Below are 13,627 nucleotides of genomic sequence, written 5' to 3'. Positions count from 1 at the left end.
TGCCAATCTCCTGCAGCCAGCCTGCAGAAGGGAAAAGCACATTTTCACAAATACTCTATTTCATGCTTGTGAGCACTAGAAAGATTTAACAGGAAGGAACAGTGAAGTATCTTCCAGCGTTTTTATTTAAAAAGAACTAATCCACAGAACCGTAACTAAATAAGGAAGCTATGCATCTGAAAAGCAGCTTTTTAAACTAGAAGCTACTCAGAATTCTGGTATTTCTACTACTGATATTTCTATTACTAAAAACAGAATACTGAAAACACTAAGCATGTTTATCAGTGTGAATTGCATCAGGAGTGAGTTAAGGAAGTTGTCTGAGATAGGCCTTCACTGCCCCTGTCAATGAAAGAACAAGACCTAATACTTTATTAATGTGCTTTATTTCCTTACAAAGCAAATTTGCCTTTCATTGGACTTTTTACAGAACCTCCATCCCCGAAGGATGATTTATGGAATATTAAGGAAGAGATGAGAAAATAAGGAAGCTCAGCTTCCATCACCTCACTCGCAGGCTCAAGTAGAGCAAACAGATGGTTGTTGTTGTTGTTATTATTATTTCAAAAATCCATTTAATACAGCAGTATTATAAAATGAACAACCTAATGCACAGGACTTGAATGCTGGAAAGACATAAATGCTGTCAGCATTACCAGGAACTTCACTCTCTTCTAAAAGAAAAGCCAGAACAGTGGGTGAAAGCCCAAGAGACTGAGTTTTGTGTCAGGGAACCCTCAGAGTGGAGACATTAAGTCTGTACTGGAAAAGACCTGAGGTTAAATTCATTTTGCTGAAAGTTCTTCCAACAGGAAACAAGACTGAGAAACAAGTGTCTCTATTACAACTCTGATAGGTGGCAAATTTCCCCACAATTTCTGCTAACACTCAGAGGCCTCCAGACACCTGAAATTCTTTTTGGCTGCTTGTTGCAGACCTGCTTGTTTATTACTGAAGAGACTTTTCAATGGAACTCTCTGAATTTTCCCCTTTGGGACGTGAAATCTTAATGTTTTGATAAATAAAAGTGTAGTCAAGCTCCATCCTCTTGCACGGGGAAATAACATGGTATTCCATGAATTCCCACCATGGAACCATCAGGATGGGGCAAGGCATGCCCAGTTCTCCCACTGGCTCTGGATAAATGACAGCAGTGCCCAGACCTTCCAAAGAAAGGGAGATCAGAGCTTTTCTTGACAAGCTTTTCATGTGAGTATGAAAGGGCTGGCAATACTCATAACTATCCCTGAGTTCAGAGCACAAATCTGAAATTTATGCATATGTAAATATTATTCTTCTTATTCAACTCCAACATCTGCATATCGTAATCCACAGTAATGCAAAAAGTTGTTTAAACATTTTAAAAGTGCATATGTTTATTAAATATTATCTAAAATTTATCTTCCTTCAATATTTTTATCAACTTTACATGGAAATTTGGGGGGGTTTTTGCAGTAAATGCTTAGCTGCCAACACAGACTACACAACAAGGGACATTTCAAAATTAATAAGAACGTAGATAAATTGCACTTGATATAAATAAAAAGAATTTTTTTCAAAGCTGACATCCAAAAAAGTTATGGTAAAAAAGACTGCTGGCTGGAAATGAACAATGAGTCTTTTGGAATATGAAAAGGAGTTGGCAATGCTATTAATTTCTCTTGGAAGAAACAATCTGTGGGCAGTACTGCTTTTTAGACTGAGGAGTCCTTACAAACCTGAATAGTAAAATCAAAGCCTCTTTTCCTTGACTTTTTCTAAGAAACTTGTGTGTAAGGTTCTTTATTAACTATTTAATAGCATCACATTTTTCATTAACATAAAAAATGATCACAAAAGTATTTCAAACAGTTAAAATTGCTAACTCGAAGTTGGGACACATCCCCAGCGGGTTCTTCAGTCGTTACCTGAAGTGATGGCTTTATACTATAAAGTTTATTTTCATACGTAATAAAGAAGAGCAGCTTAGTGGAAGACGGTTTTGAACATTGATGTTAAATACATCATGCAGGTTTGGATGTTTTTACACAGCTGACAGCTTCCATTTTCAGGCTGAAATTTTATTACTGTTCTAGTGGTCCCACATAACTTTTCCTGACCAGTTCCCGTGATGCAAAACTTCCCATCACACAAACTCTTGTGACTGACTGGGTAACTTAACAACACACACTTGACAGCTGGAAAGGAAGTGGAGGGCAGCTGTAAATGAAAGTAGTAAAAGCCACAGGTTCAATTCAGGAATCTGTGTGGGCTTAGTAGCTTTTAGCAAAATTCCAGGTTCCACCAGTATTTCTGTCACGTCCATTCTAAGCATATTGTCATTTTCCTCTGGCTGGAACACAAGCAGCTCTTTTTCCAAAAGCAACAACTCCATGGTTCATACAGACATTTTTATATAATAGGTATTACAACATCTTTAAGCAGATAAACTTTAAGTGTAGTAATAACTGCAGATCTTGAAACTCTTAGTAATTAAAAAGCAATTCATTCTTACACACCTAAGCATGGGGAGGGGGGGGGAAATGGAAAAGTAGCAAATGAACAATATTTCTGAAATAAAATGCAATTTTGTCTAATTTATCTGAACACTGAAGGACATGCTTCTAATACTCCAAGACACAAAATATTTTGAAAAGTACACACAGAGAGAAAAAAACACAGAAATAGAGAAGCATGGAAGTACTTTGCTTTTTGTCATTTATAGAACTCGGCACCTTCCAGAATTCAAGTATTTCCTTAAAAACTTCTTGGAAAAAAAGGTTTCCATGTGTAACTGAAGTATCATACACTGACTGACAGAAAATTTCAAGTACAGAATAAAAGCTGGGAGAGAAGGATTCCTGAATTTTGGTTCCAGCATGATGTCCAGTATTGGTTTGGTTGCAGGTCCTTGTAAATGTCTTTATTTCCTTATGCTTCCACAGGGCTTGCTATTATATAAAGATGGCACCTGAGTTGGAACTAATGAAATCCTAACTTAGCAAACAATCTGATACAGAATGAAATACTAATCATCAGTCACTGCAGGAACTTAGAGCCTGAATCACCCCAGGGCAGAGTGTGCATGGAGACAAAAAAGAAAAATATCATTTTTTTCTGTTTTTTGCAAGATTCAGCAGTTTATACCAACTACCCTAATACAATGTTTGTACATCTTTGCTTTACAATATCTAAAGCAGTGGAGGAACTTGTCATTGCTGCCTGCTGCTCATTCCTCTCATGTTTTTCCTTCAAAATACCTTACTTATCAAAACTTGGGTATTGGGCAGCCAGACAGATCCACATTAAGCTCTTACTTGTTTCACATCCCAGGAATTAAGAAGCCAGCATCTTACTCTTAAGCAAAAATACGCTATTTTTCTTGACTATAAGATGGAAAACTTGAATTACGCTGCCCACAAGGTTTTGGTTCCCTGCTCCATGAAGTCAGTGCTACTCAGTTCAACCTCAAAGGAACAGAAGGATCCCAGAGTCAGTGAAGAAGACTTCAATTTCAAGATAGGACACCCTTTTAAGAATATTGCTGAGCAATTTAAACAGTGTAGACTCCCACACTCCACCCTCACCCACTCTGGAGCTCAGTGTCATTCCCCACAGCAAAAGCCAAGGCTTTCAGCTCACAAAATGAGGAGGGAAAATATTTCATAACCAACCCCTGTGTAAATTACAAAGGCATGGAAAAAGGCAAAAGGCATTCTCAGTAGACCAGAAACCCTAATAAAACCACAGACATTGGAGCTGGATGCAATCTCGTTAATTATTAAGCTAAGGAGGTAAAACAACTGTTTCACACATTACCCTTAGAAAAATAATTGAATATATGTATCTATTTAAACTGCAAGAAACATTTCCTCAGATGACTGTCTAGACTGCTGTGATAATTTGAGTTCACAATAAGCTAAACACCCAGCCTGCTTCTATTTACTACAGTTCTGTCAGTGTAGAGGCAGAAACAGAGTTTCTGTTCTTGGGATCTTTTGGGTGTGCTCAGCAGAACCAAAAGGATTTAGAAATTCACCTCTTGGGCTTATACAAGATTTTCAGGGAGACATTATAAAGCTTGGTATCTTTTAACAACCAAAATCTAGGAAAGAGGATAATTTATATATCCTTTCAATGTAGAAATAATTTAATCCTGTTTCTCATACAGCAAGATATTAGTCTGAGGTGGAATAAACCAGTTTACTTTTGGCACTCCATGATTTTGGAAGCCTGGATGCAATGAGCTCTTGACTGGCTTCGGTAAACTACCCCTGATAATACCTGGATTATTCTTTTCCATATATATTTCGTTACAGAAACCATAGCTTTTAAGATACTGCATAATTAATGCTTATGAAGAGAGATATGGTTGAAAATTTAAAGCAGATCCAATTTATAGAATTTTAACCCTTAACATTTAATTCACTGTAAGGGAGCTCAAAACATAACAGACATAATGAAAAATATCAGGGTGTGCAAAGAACACAGGAGGAGAAAATACAAAAAAAAATAAATAAAATTACTTCCAAATAGCTGGAATCTATCTAACCTTCAACCACACAGCCATACAGAGTTTTGGGTTCTATACACTCATTCCTCCTGACTCAACACTGAGACAGTCTTATCAAACTCCTTTCTTATTAATCAAAACAAGTCTAAGGTGAATGACTACACCCTTTGAGAGAGAAGCCAGCAAAACCAAAAAAAATACATCTTCCCATTTCTTGTTTTTCAAACTTACTGTTTCAGGAACAACTGCTCAGATGTTATTGAATAATATGTACCTTCCCTCTTCTATATCTTGGTCCACCACTGCAATATTCAAATACCCAAACCCCTCCTTTCAGTCTCTCTCAGATCTAAGATGGAACCTCTGTGTACACAGAACATAGACCCAAAGTAAAAAAACTATTTCAGACACTCATAACCATTGCAGAAATAAACTTCCAAGGTTCCTGAGTTTCCCAGATAATCTCCCAAGCCTCCTCTACACAATACTTGTAAACTTAAGAGTAAATTAGTCTAATTTGTTCTAATACATTTTACAAAAAAGTGAAGAATTTCATTCCTTCTTTTTCCAGTACTTCAAAACTGGGTTCTTTGGCTTATTTCTGCTTTTTCCAATTTTGCCTAGAACACCAATATAAGCAATACATAACATTAGCAGTTGCCCAATTTGACAGAAAGGTTTCCTATTCACATGGTTTCCTAACAGGTTTTCTATTCACAAATTTCCAGAAGAAAAAAATTGTTTTTAATTGTGAAACCCCAACAAAGCCATCATGGCCTTGCTAAGATCCTGCTTGCTCTCTCCACAGGTAATTTAAAAAAAAGAAGGTAACATTTTAATGCATCTGACAAAGTATAAAATTTTCACTGAAAAAGGGAAAAGATACGATTAGACAGAATTTTTTAAAGATATCATCTTCCCTCTCCTCTGCAACATGTTTCTCATTCACCTGTGATTTTGCTCTTTATTATCAGACCCTTGTTTCAGTGAACAGTCTTTTGATGCAGAGCATAAGCCAAAGTCCAACCTAACACATAAAAAACACAGCATTTTATGCTCTCCTAGACTTCCTCCTGTAGGAAAGAGGAAAAAAAACCCTACTTCTCAAGTGCAGATTTAAAAAAATAGATATATGATATATATATATATCATATATCTACAGAGCTTCCCTTTTAAATTATTTAAACCAGTGGAACATTCCCTGTGCCTGAGCTGCACTCTGGTGAAAACTCTCAAGCCCTTGGAAGAGGTCACTCAAATCCATATTTTCATTTTAGTTTTGTAGACCTACTCTAAAGGCATAAAACTTTTGTTTTTAATTCTAATACAAAGTGCAACAACCTCACTTCTATGATGCTTTGGCACTTGCCTGTCCTATGCTTGAAAAAACTGAGAAATTTTGAAGATTTCAAGTACTTCAAAAGCAGCAAAGCTGCTGCATTTAAGGGTTTTTACCTTTTCCTTTTGCTGGTGTAAAACAAAGAGTCATTCAAATATTGGGGTTTAATTAAAATAATTAAAAACTAAATTAAGTAGTTATTATATTATATAATATAGAAAATATAGTATATAATTATTATATAATATATATTATAATATCGAATTATAAGCATATATATTTTAATAATTTAATTATTAAATAATTAAAACTAAAATAAGGGAGTAAGAGAAAGACATGGACTAGGATCACAATACTTGCTCCTTCACAGCTGCAATCAGCATGATCAGCATTACCCCTGCCATTTTCAAAACTGATAAATCATAAATGTTTTGCAGACCTAGAAGGGAGAAATTTTCTAATGCCAGCTAACAACAAGCAAACACTCTGTAGGCACCTCACAAGTTTTTAGGGCTGTGGGCAGATACCTGCCTTTGAAAACCTTGTTTTTGGAGATAATGATGGATAACAAAGGCAGGGAATGCAGTGCCAGAGCCCTGTAACACCACTAGGTACTGACATCTGAGAGCAGGAAAGCAGCTTTTTCAATCTATCCTACTGTAGTCCATCACGGGATGATTTGGGCCAGTATCTACAGGTCAGAACCTGCAGCAGAAAAAGGAGCTTGGTGAGCAGGGACTGCACTTAAATGTGTGTGTTACTAACACTTGACAACACCTGTAGCCCCCAAAAAAATCCCCAAAATATCCAACAGGTTCTTCCAACATAGATAATCTGATCTACTGCCCCGAATCAGGTACTTACCTGTCAGTTAAAGCTTTGCCTCTTACTTCTGCAGGTATTTGCAATTGTTATCTCCCACCATCTCCAAGAGGAATAGAAGCATGTTCTTTCAGTCTAAATTGAAGCTTCTTTTATTAAAAGAACATGACCATTGCAGCATTTTGCTTGCAATCAGCTTTCAACTTAAGTGTTGAAAAAGCTGACAGAAATGCTTTCTAACAAAAAATTGAAGAGATAAAAGTAGAGAAGAATGGTGAAAGTTGCAAATCTTAGGAAGATCCACATTCTATAATTTTAAACTACTGCTGATTTATTTTTAGCTAATTTTATTAAACAGAACCTTATTTATTTTAGTTAGGATTTAACACTTGTATTTCCCTCAGTGACCATGAACATCCCCTGTGAACTGGGCCATGTAGTTTTGAGAATGCTACAGTGAACTAATTACTTTTTTCTTCACCCTACAGAACTTGTACAAGTCCTTTATGAACCTGCAGAAAATAACCCAAGACTCCATGCTCCACTTCCCAAGGGCTAAAATTGGACTGAAGATGAATTAAACTGTTGTTTAACAGGTCAGTCTTTCATTTGCTGTGCACTGAAAGAAAAGATACAGCAAGACCATAAAAAAAACCAACTCCATTCTGGCTCAGAATGATAGCAGCCATTAATAAAGGGGGAGGAAAAGAACCAACCTGACAGCAGAATTAAAAATCTACCTTCCCAAGACTCCCACAAAAAGAGAAGAGCTTGCTGGTCAAAACAACATTTTTGCTGTTAAGCACCTCATGGTATTGCTAGCATCAACAGATAGGAAAAGCAGTAAAAAGTTAAGAGGTCTTAACTGTCAGAAGAAGAAGCTTCCTAAGGCATTACATGTTCTGTTGCTTCATTTATACCTGACTGCTGCCACTGAAGCACACACAAGAATCCTCAGCAACACTACAGACTAAATATGTATCATATTTATTCTTTATAATAAAATTGCATTTGGGAAGTACTGATTCCTATACAAATCTGTGTCAGTTTGCTAAGCAAGCTTAATTTTAACCACATGTATTCTCCCCAAACATCTTTATAACCTCTGTGCCTATCAGCTGTTTCAGTACATGTCCACTTCAGCTCTGTATTATTCTTTACTCTTTTGCCTCAGATACTACATGCAGCACTTCAACTGAGGATGCTTTTTGCTTCGTCCTACTTGTTTCTCTGTGCTGTTGATAAGCTTTTCCATTCACTGCCCAGCTTGAAGAAAAACTTTTTATCTCATGTAATATTCATAGAATTTTAGTCTGCCAGAATGGTTTGGGATGAAAGGGACCCCAAAGCCCACCCAGTGCAACCCCAGCCATGGCAGGGCCAGCTCCCAGTGTCCCAGGAGCTGCCAGCCCCAATGTCCAGCCTGGCCTTGGGCACTGCCAGGGATCCAGGGGCAGCCCCAGCTGCTCTGGGCACCCTGTGCCAGGGCCTGCCCACCCTGCCAGGGAACAATCCCTGCCCAAGATCCCATCCAGCCCTGCCCTCTGGCAGTTTAAAGTCATCAGCCTGTCCTAACCCTACCTGCCCTTGTAAAAAATATCTCTTCGGATCTGTTTTAGGCCCCCCTTTATCTATTGGAAATCTGCTTTTCAAATACTGTATTTCCTTATTTTTCCCCACTTCTTACCTGTCAGAGACTGATAGCTTTATCTGAAATTTTCCTTTCTCTTCAAAAGGATGCTCTTCCCAAGCTACACATTTCTACTCATTCCAAACCCTTTTACTTCCCATTATGAGCCATTTAACACAGAGTGAACAAAAACTGTTCTTCCTCCCTCCATATGGGATGAAGGCAAACTTACATCAGTGTCTAGATGTGCCTTTCTCACTTCCTCTTCCCTTTATCCCATGATAAAGAAGGAGGAAAACATTTCTTTTCAACAACCTCATATCTCTAAAGATTACCAACTTGCAAAAAATGCACAGACCCTGAGAAGTGATACAAGTATCACTCATTATGTTGAGAAACCAAAGGAATTGGGTCATGCTAGAAAAAAAAATTGTTCTTATATGTACAACTGAGAATAAGGCCTCTTATTCCGTTGTTCTTTCTCTTTTCTACTCTTTTCATTGGTAAAACTCAACTGCAGAAATTTCAAACTTCTTTTTTTTTCATTTAAAAGCACCACACAAAAAACTTGGATCTTGTGTACCTACAAATCAAAGACAAGCAGCTGACCAAAAACCAGATTTGACAGGAAATGTAAGAGGTCAGTGTACATATCAGAAGAAGCAGGAGCTCCCAAACAGGTTTTTCTCTTTTTAACCCAGCAGAAAGCCTCAAGTTAAATACCCTAATCATGCCAGTCATCAGTTACTGCTCAGCCTCCTGTCTCCAGCCCGGAAATTAGTCTGCTCAGAGCCCAGATAGCTGAAAAAACCAGCCACATTTTATCATACAGCTTAGGCTGGGAGGCCAAGCTGAAGGAAACCTACATATGTTCTGTGTTAGAAAGAAAATACCTAATTTTAAAGAGCTTAATTTACAGAACCATAAAAAGCATTCATTTAAAACACAATGATGTAAATAAAAATTACAAAACAACGTCTCTTATAACTGTGATGTGATTTGCAAGGGAAGTTCACATATCCTTAAACTATAAAATTTTACTTAAAGAGTTATGAACTGCTGCTAAATTCACTTTAAAATTAAACAACAGAGACACTTCTTGCTGTAAAATATTACAGGCAACTATGGCAACCCACAGATGAAGAAATCACTGCATTCTGCTATTTATTGGAAAGCATAAATTATTACATTAAAAGCATAAATTACAAATTACTGTTGAACTGAAGAGGCACTTAAGGCATATTTTACAGTATTTTCATGTACTCCACCTCATGTAAAGCATAAACAAAATGAGCACTTAGATACTTTCAATAGTTGTTATCAAGATATTCTATAGGAGTCACCTTTCTTTAACTGAACAATAGTAAAATAAATTAGTAAATGAGTAACTTCTTTATTTGAATATAAGAAAGTCTCTGCAACACCAAGATTAGGTGTTGCCAAATTTTACCAAAATTTTACTTAGCCCTGTCAAAGCTTATAGAGTATACTCTATTAGATTACATATATTAGATAGTTACTATATATGCAATTATATATGCTAGATACATGCTACTTTTTATTGACAGTGACAGAAGGAAATTTGGCTTAGTACCTCCAATTTCAAGCAATAAAATGCGAACTCTTAATTGAAATAACTCAATTTTCAAATACCCACATAAGGCAGATAAACTCCTGCAGAACAAGAGCACTCTACACAAAATTGAAAACCTGGGACTCTCAAGGACAGCAGGGAAATGTGGATGCCAAAACAGTAATGTTTAAATTCCAGTACAGGGCTTGCATTCTGCAGCTAAAGATTTCACAATGAATGGTAAGAAACCTTAAACTCTTCCCTCATCACAAAAGTTGCAACACCCAGGTGTAGTAACATCTTTTAAGCTTTGTAGGTCAAACTATTTAAAGTACAAATATAATTAATAAAAACTAAGCCATCATGACAGCTGGAGTCTGTCATATGCATTAACATGACTCCACAGCCCTGAATGTAGTGAGAAAACAGAAGCAAATCTCAACCAGGAATGATTTATTTTATCTGGGACAAAAAGCAAGCTTACTAAGTGGTCTGGCAATAAATAAAAGGCATGTCTGAATCCAATCAACTAAATTTAAAAAAAAAAAAGAAATCATTTTGAATATTGCAATTCTATCATGCCACAGTTCAGCTACAACTATAATCCACCTTAGACACACAGCCCAGAATGCAGAATTTGCATTAGAAGTAAGGCTCAAACTATAAATTACCCTAACCTTGTCCAATCCCTTGAAAATCCATTCTAAGCAGAGAGACTTGGTAGTCTCTTATTTTAGACAGGTACAGATTCTGCACAGACATACCTCTGAATAGCTGTAAAACAGCTGTAATGTTAACAAAATTTTAACAAAATACTATTTCCTATTTCTCCACGAAACAAATTATTTGCGTCCTTGTGCTTGCTTCAGAAGATGGAACTACAGGAAATGGGGTAAATACAAAACTGTAAATCAGGTTTTAAGAATGAAAACAACAACCATCTAGAGACAAACAAACTGAAGCCTTACATTCCTCTCATGCTTGTGATACCTAGTGGATATATAAAACAGCCTGGAATAGCAAATAGAAACTCCTCCTTTTTCAGTGTTTGGGTTTTTAGTTCCTTTACCTTCATGGAAATTACTTCCATTAATGGAAGTTAACAGATGAAAAAAAAAATACAATTAAAAACCATAAAAAAGGTGCAAGATATTTACTCCAATTTATACACAGATGTGAGCATTTCACAACCGAATCTGAAATGGGGAAATCCACAGGATTCCCTTCAGAAGCCATCTCTGAGATGCATTCTGATAGAAGAATGGGTTTAGGAACTAACCCCTGTACTATGGTATTACTATGGTTACCATTTGTAAACCATTTGTAAACTATGGTTTACTATGGTAACTAATTGGTTATTTTCTCACTCCTTCTCTGACTTCCTCCTAACTAACCAGAGTAAATTACTTCTCAAATTCCTCTTATGAAACAGGTGTTATACAGAAAAAAATCCTTCCATTTATCTAGACTTACACAATCCTAACACCACCAGCAATTTCGCTGGATTGTTACTTCATGTAGCAGAGAGCAAAAGACAGCTAATCTTTTAACTACTGTATGAACAAAATGTGTAGCTTAAATGAGCTGAAATCCCTACCAATTAGGCTTTGTACTTGTCAGTTTTTAATGTGTCTTCCAAACTAAAAAACCAAGGAAGACACTTTCTAAAATTACAAACAATAAGGGTTTTACTGGAAGTTTACAGGCTGAAAACACACAGAATGTCCACACAGAATTCTTTTGTATAGAACCACTCACGGTTTCTTTCCTTAAATTTCTTTTACCTCTTTGGCACTGAGGGCCAGTGAAGCCGTAGACACAAGCACAGCGGTTGGGTCCAACACACCGTCCTCCATTCTGGCAGCCACTCTCACAGACAGCTTCAATTGACAAAACAAAGAGACAAAAAGTTTAATAGTGCCATGGCAATGGTATTTCCAAGATTAGCACATGGCTCATTCTAAAAATACTCATTTTTCTCCCACTGCTCTAAGCCTTTCTAGACCTGAAGATGGAGCTGATCTCCTTCCTACCACCTCCACCAGCAATGGCTTTGCAAACCAAATTCCATTAGTACCTGCTGATGCTAACTGCAAACAGCTGCTCAGCACAGATCAATAGCAGATGTTCAACTTCAGTGCATCTTAATCAGCTGTGCAGCTCTAGTCACTCATAACCACAAGAATTATATAAGAACTTACTATATAGAACTGATTATCCCTCACTGAAGTTAGTTATCTGAAGTTATCTATTGAGCCTCGACTATTTTGAGGGGGTTTCTGGGCACATTGTGTTGTTCACTCACAAGAGCAACAAACCTTTCAAGAAGAGAAAGGAGCTCAAGAGACAGATAACCATCTCTCAGAGCTGATGCTGCTGGAAGAAGGAGTGATGTTTAGAGGCAAGGGAGAAGAATTACCCAACTCAACTCATCTTTTTAACTACCTGAAAAATCTGTGTTTCTTAAAAGATCCTGACAACAAAATAACATTTTTGTGGTGAGGGAGGAAGCTGGGTGGGGTGAAAGGGTTATAAACCCACAGTACATTTAGATGAAAAAGATATTTCACTGCCATGGGACTTCAGAGCACCCACTCATACTCTTTACCAATGGTCTGAGTTAAGAACAAAGCTTCCTGCCAGACCACTGAATTTTCTCAGTTCAAAAGGAAGACAGCCCTTCAGAGAGGCTGAAAAAACACCATTAGAAGAGTGCCTTGACTAACTCATTTTAGCTATTTTCTGACTCATTGCTTCAGGTCACTGCTTCAAAATTGTCCAAAATTAGCACATACTCCAAATCAAAACATTTAAGCTTACAGACAGTCATAAAATTTTAAGAACTTTAAATTTTTTGTCTCGAAATCATTAGACTGACATCCTAAATGTGTCTCCTTGGTTTGGATGTGGCATTTGAAACACACTTGAGTATCCAGGGCAAAAGAACCTCAGGAACCTAGAAAAAGCAATATTTTCAAACTGAAAAAAGGTACACATGATTCCTGTATCATAGTGGAAAGCATAAAATATACTGTTGTAAAGAAATGTGATAAAATCTTACTTCTTACCAAGAACCACCAAACAGAATTTTCCTAAGAACAGGAACCTCTTCCTGAGAATGCACACATAAAATGAAGATATTTTGCTGCATGTGTTACATTACTAAATTAATGGGCAACGACACTTCAGCAAGACAATTAACTTCATTATATACAACTAAATTTTTCTAAATAGAAATAAAAACATATTTACATTTTTAAGACTGTCTAGAAGATACACACCCATAATCCTGTTTGAAATTTTAACTACTAGTTTTAACAAACTCCAGAGTTTGTTCAGATTTTCTGGATTGCTTCAGGGTCACCACTGGAAAATTCAATCATCTTTTCATTTACTGACTGGAAATTTGCCTCACCTGAGAGCATTCAGGTGCTGACACAATATTTTAACAAAAGGAGGAAGGGAGCAGCAATGCTTAATACAAAATTTCACTGTGACTAGGGTCATGGTTTAGGATTACAACTACTTGCTAAAATTTTAAAGAGTTTTATCCAGTTAAAGAACAAAACTGTTTTCCACCATTTATAAAAATGACCAGGGCAAAAAAAAATTATCTTCCACAATATTCAGTCCATCTGGTTTTTGCATAGCTTCCCTCTGTTTGTCTCTAGTTCTTTCAGACTACTTTATGCAATTACTTTCTCTCCTAAATAGTAGTCAGCTGGCCTCAGAATACACTTTGAGTCTTTCTTCATCTCTGCAGCCTTGAGG

The 13,627-nt window shown here is 36.8% G+C and overlaps 1 protein-coding gene across 1 annotated transcript in view; it reads right to left on the bottom strand.

Moving 5' to 3' along the window:
• Positions 1–13,627, bottom strand: part of FBN2 (fibrillin 2) — a 119,410-nt gene that overhangs the window by 99,760 nt on the left and 6,023 nt on the right. Inside the window, exon 5 of the mRNA XM_015615266.3 lies at positions 11,641–11,736. Within this exon, the coding sequence (XP_015470752.1) occupies positions 11,641–11,736 (96 nt within the window). The remainder of the gene's footprint in view (positions 1–11,640; positions 11,737–13,627) is intronic.

This window comes from Parus major, chromosome Z, assembly GCF_001522545.3.
Source record: "Parus major isolate Abel chromosome Z, Parus_major1.1, whole genome shotgun sequence".
NCBI lineage: Eukaryota > Metazoa > Chordata > Aves > Passeriformes > Paridae > Parus > Parus major.
The sequence above is the reverse complement of the archived record's forward strand: the minus strand, read 5'-3'. Positions and strand labels throughout refer to the sequence as shown.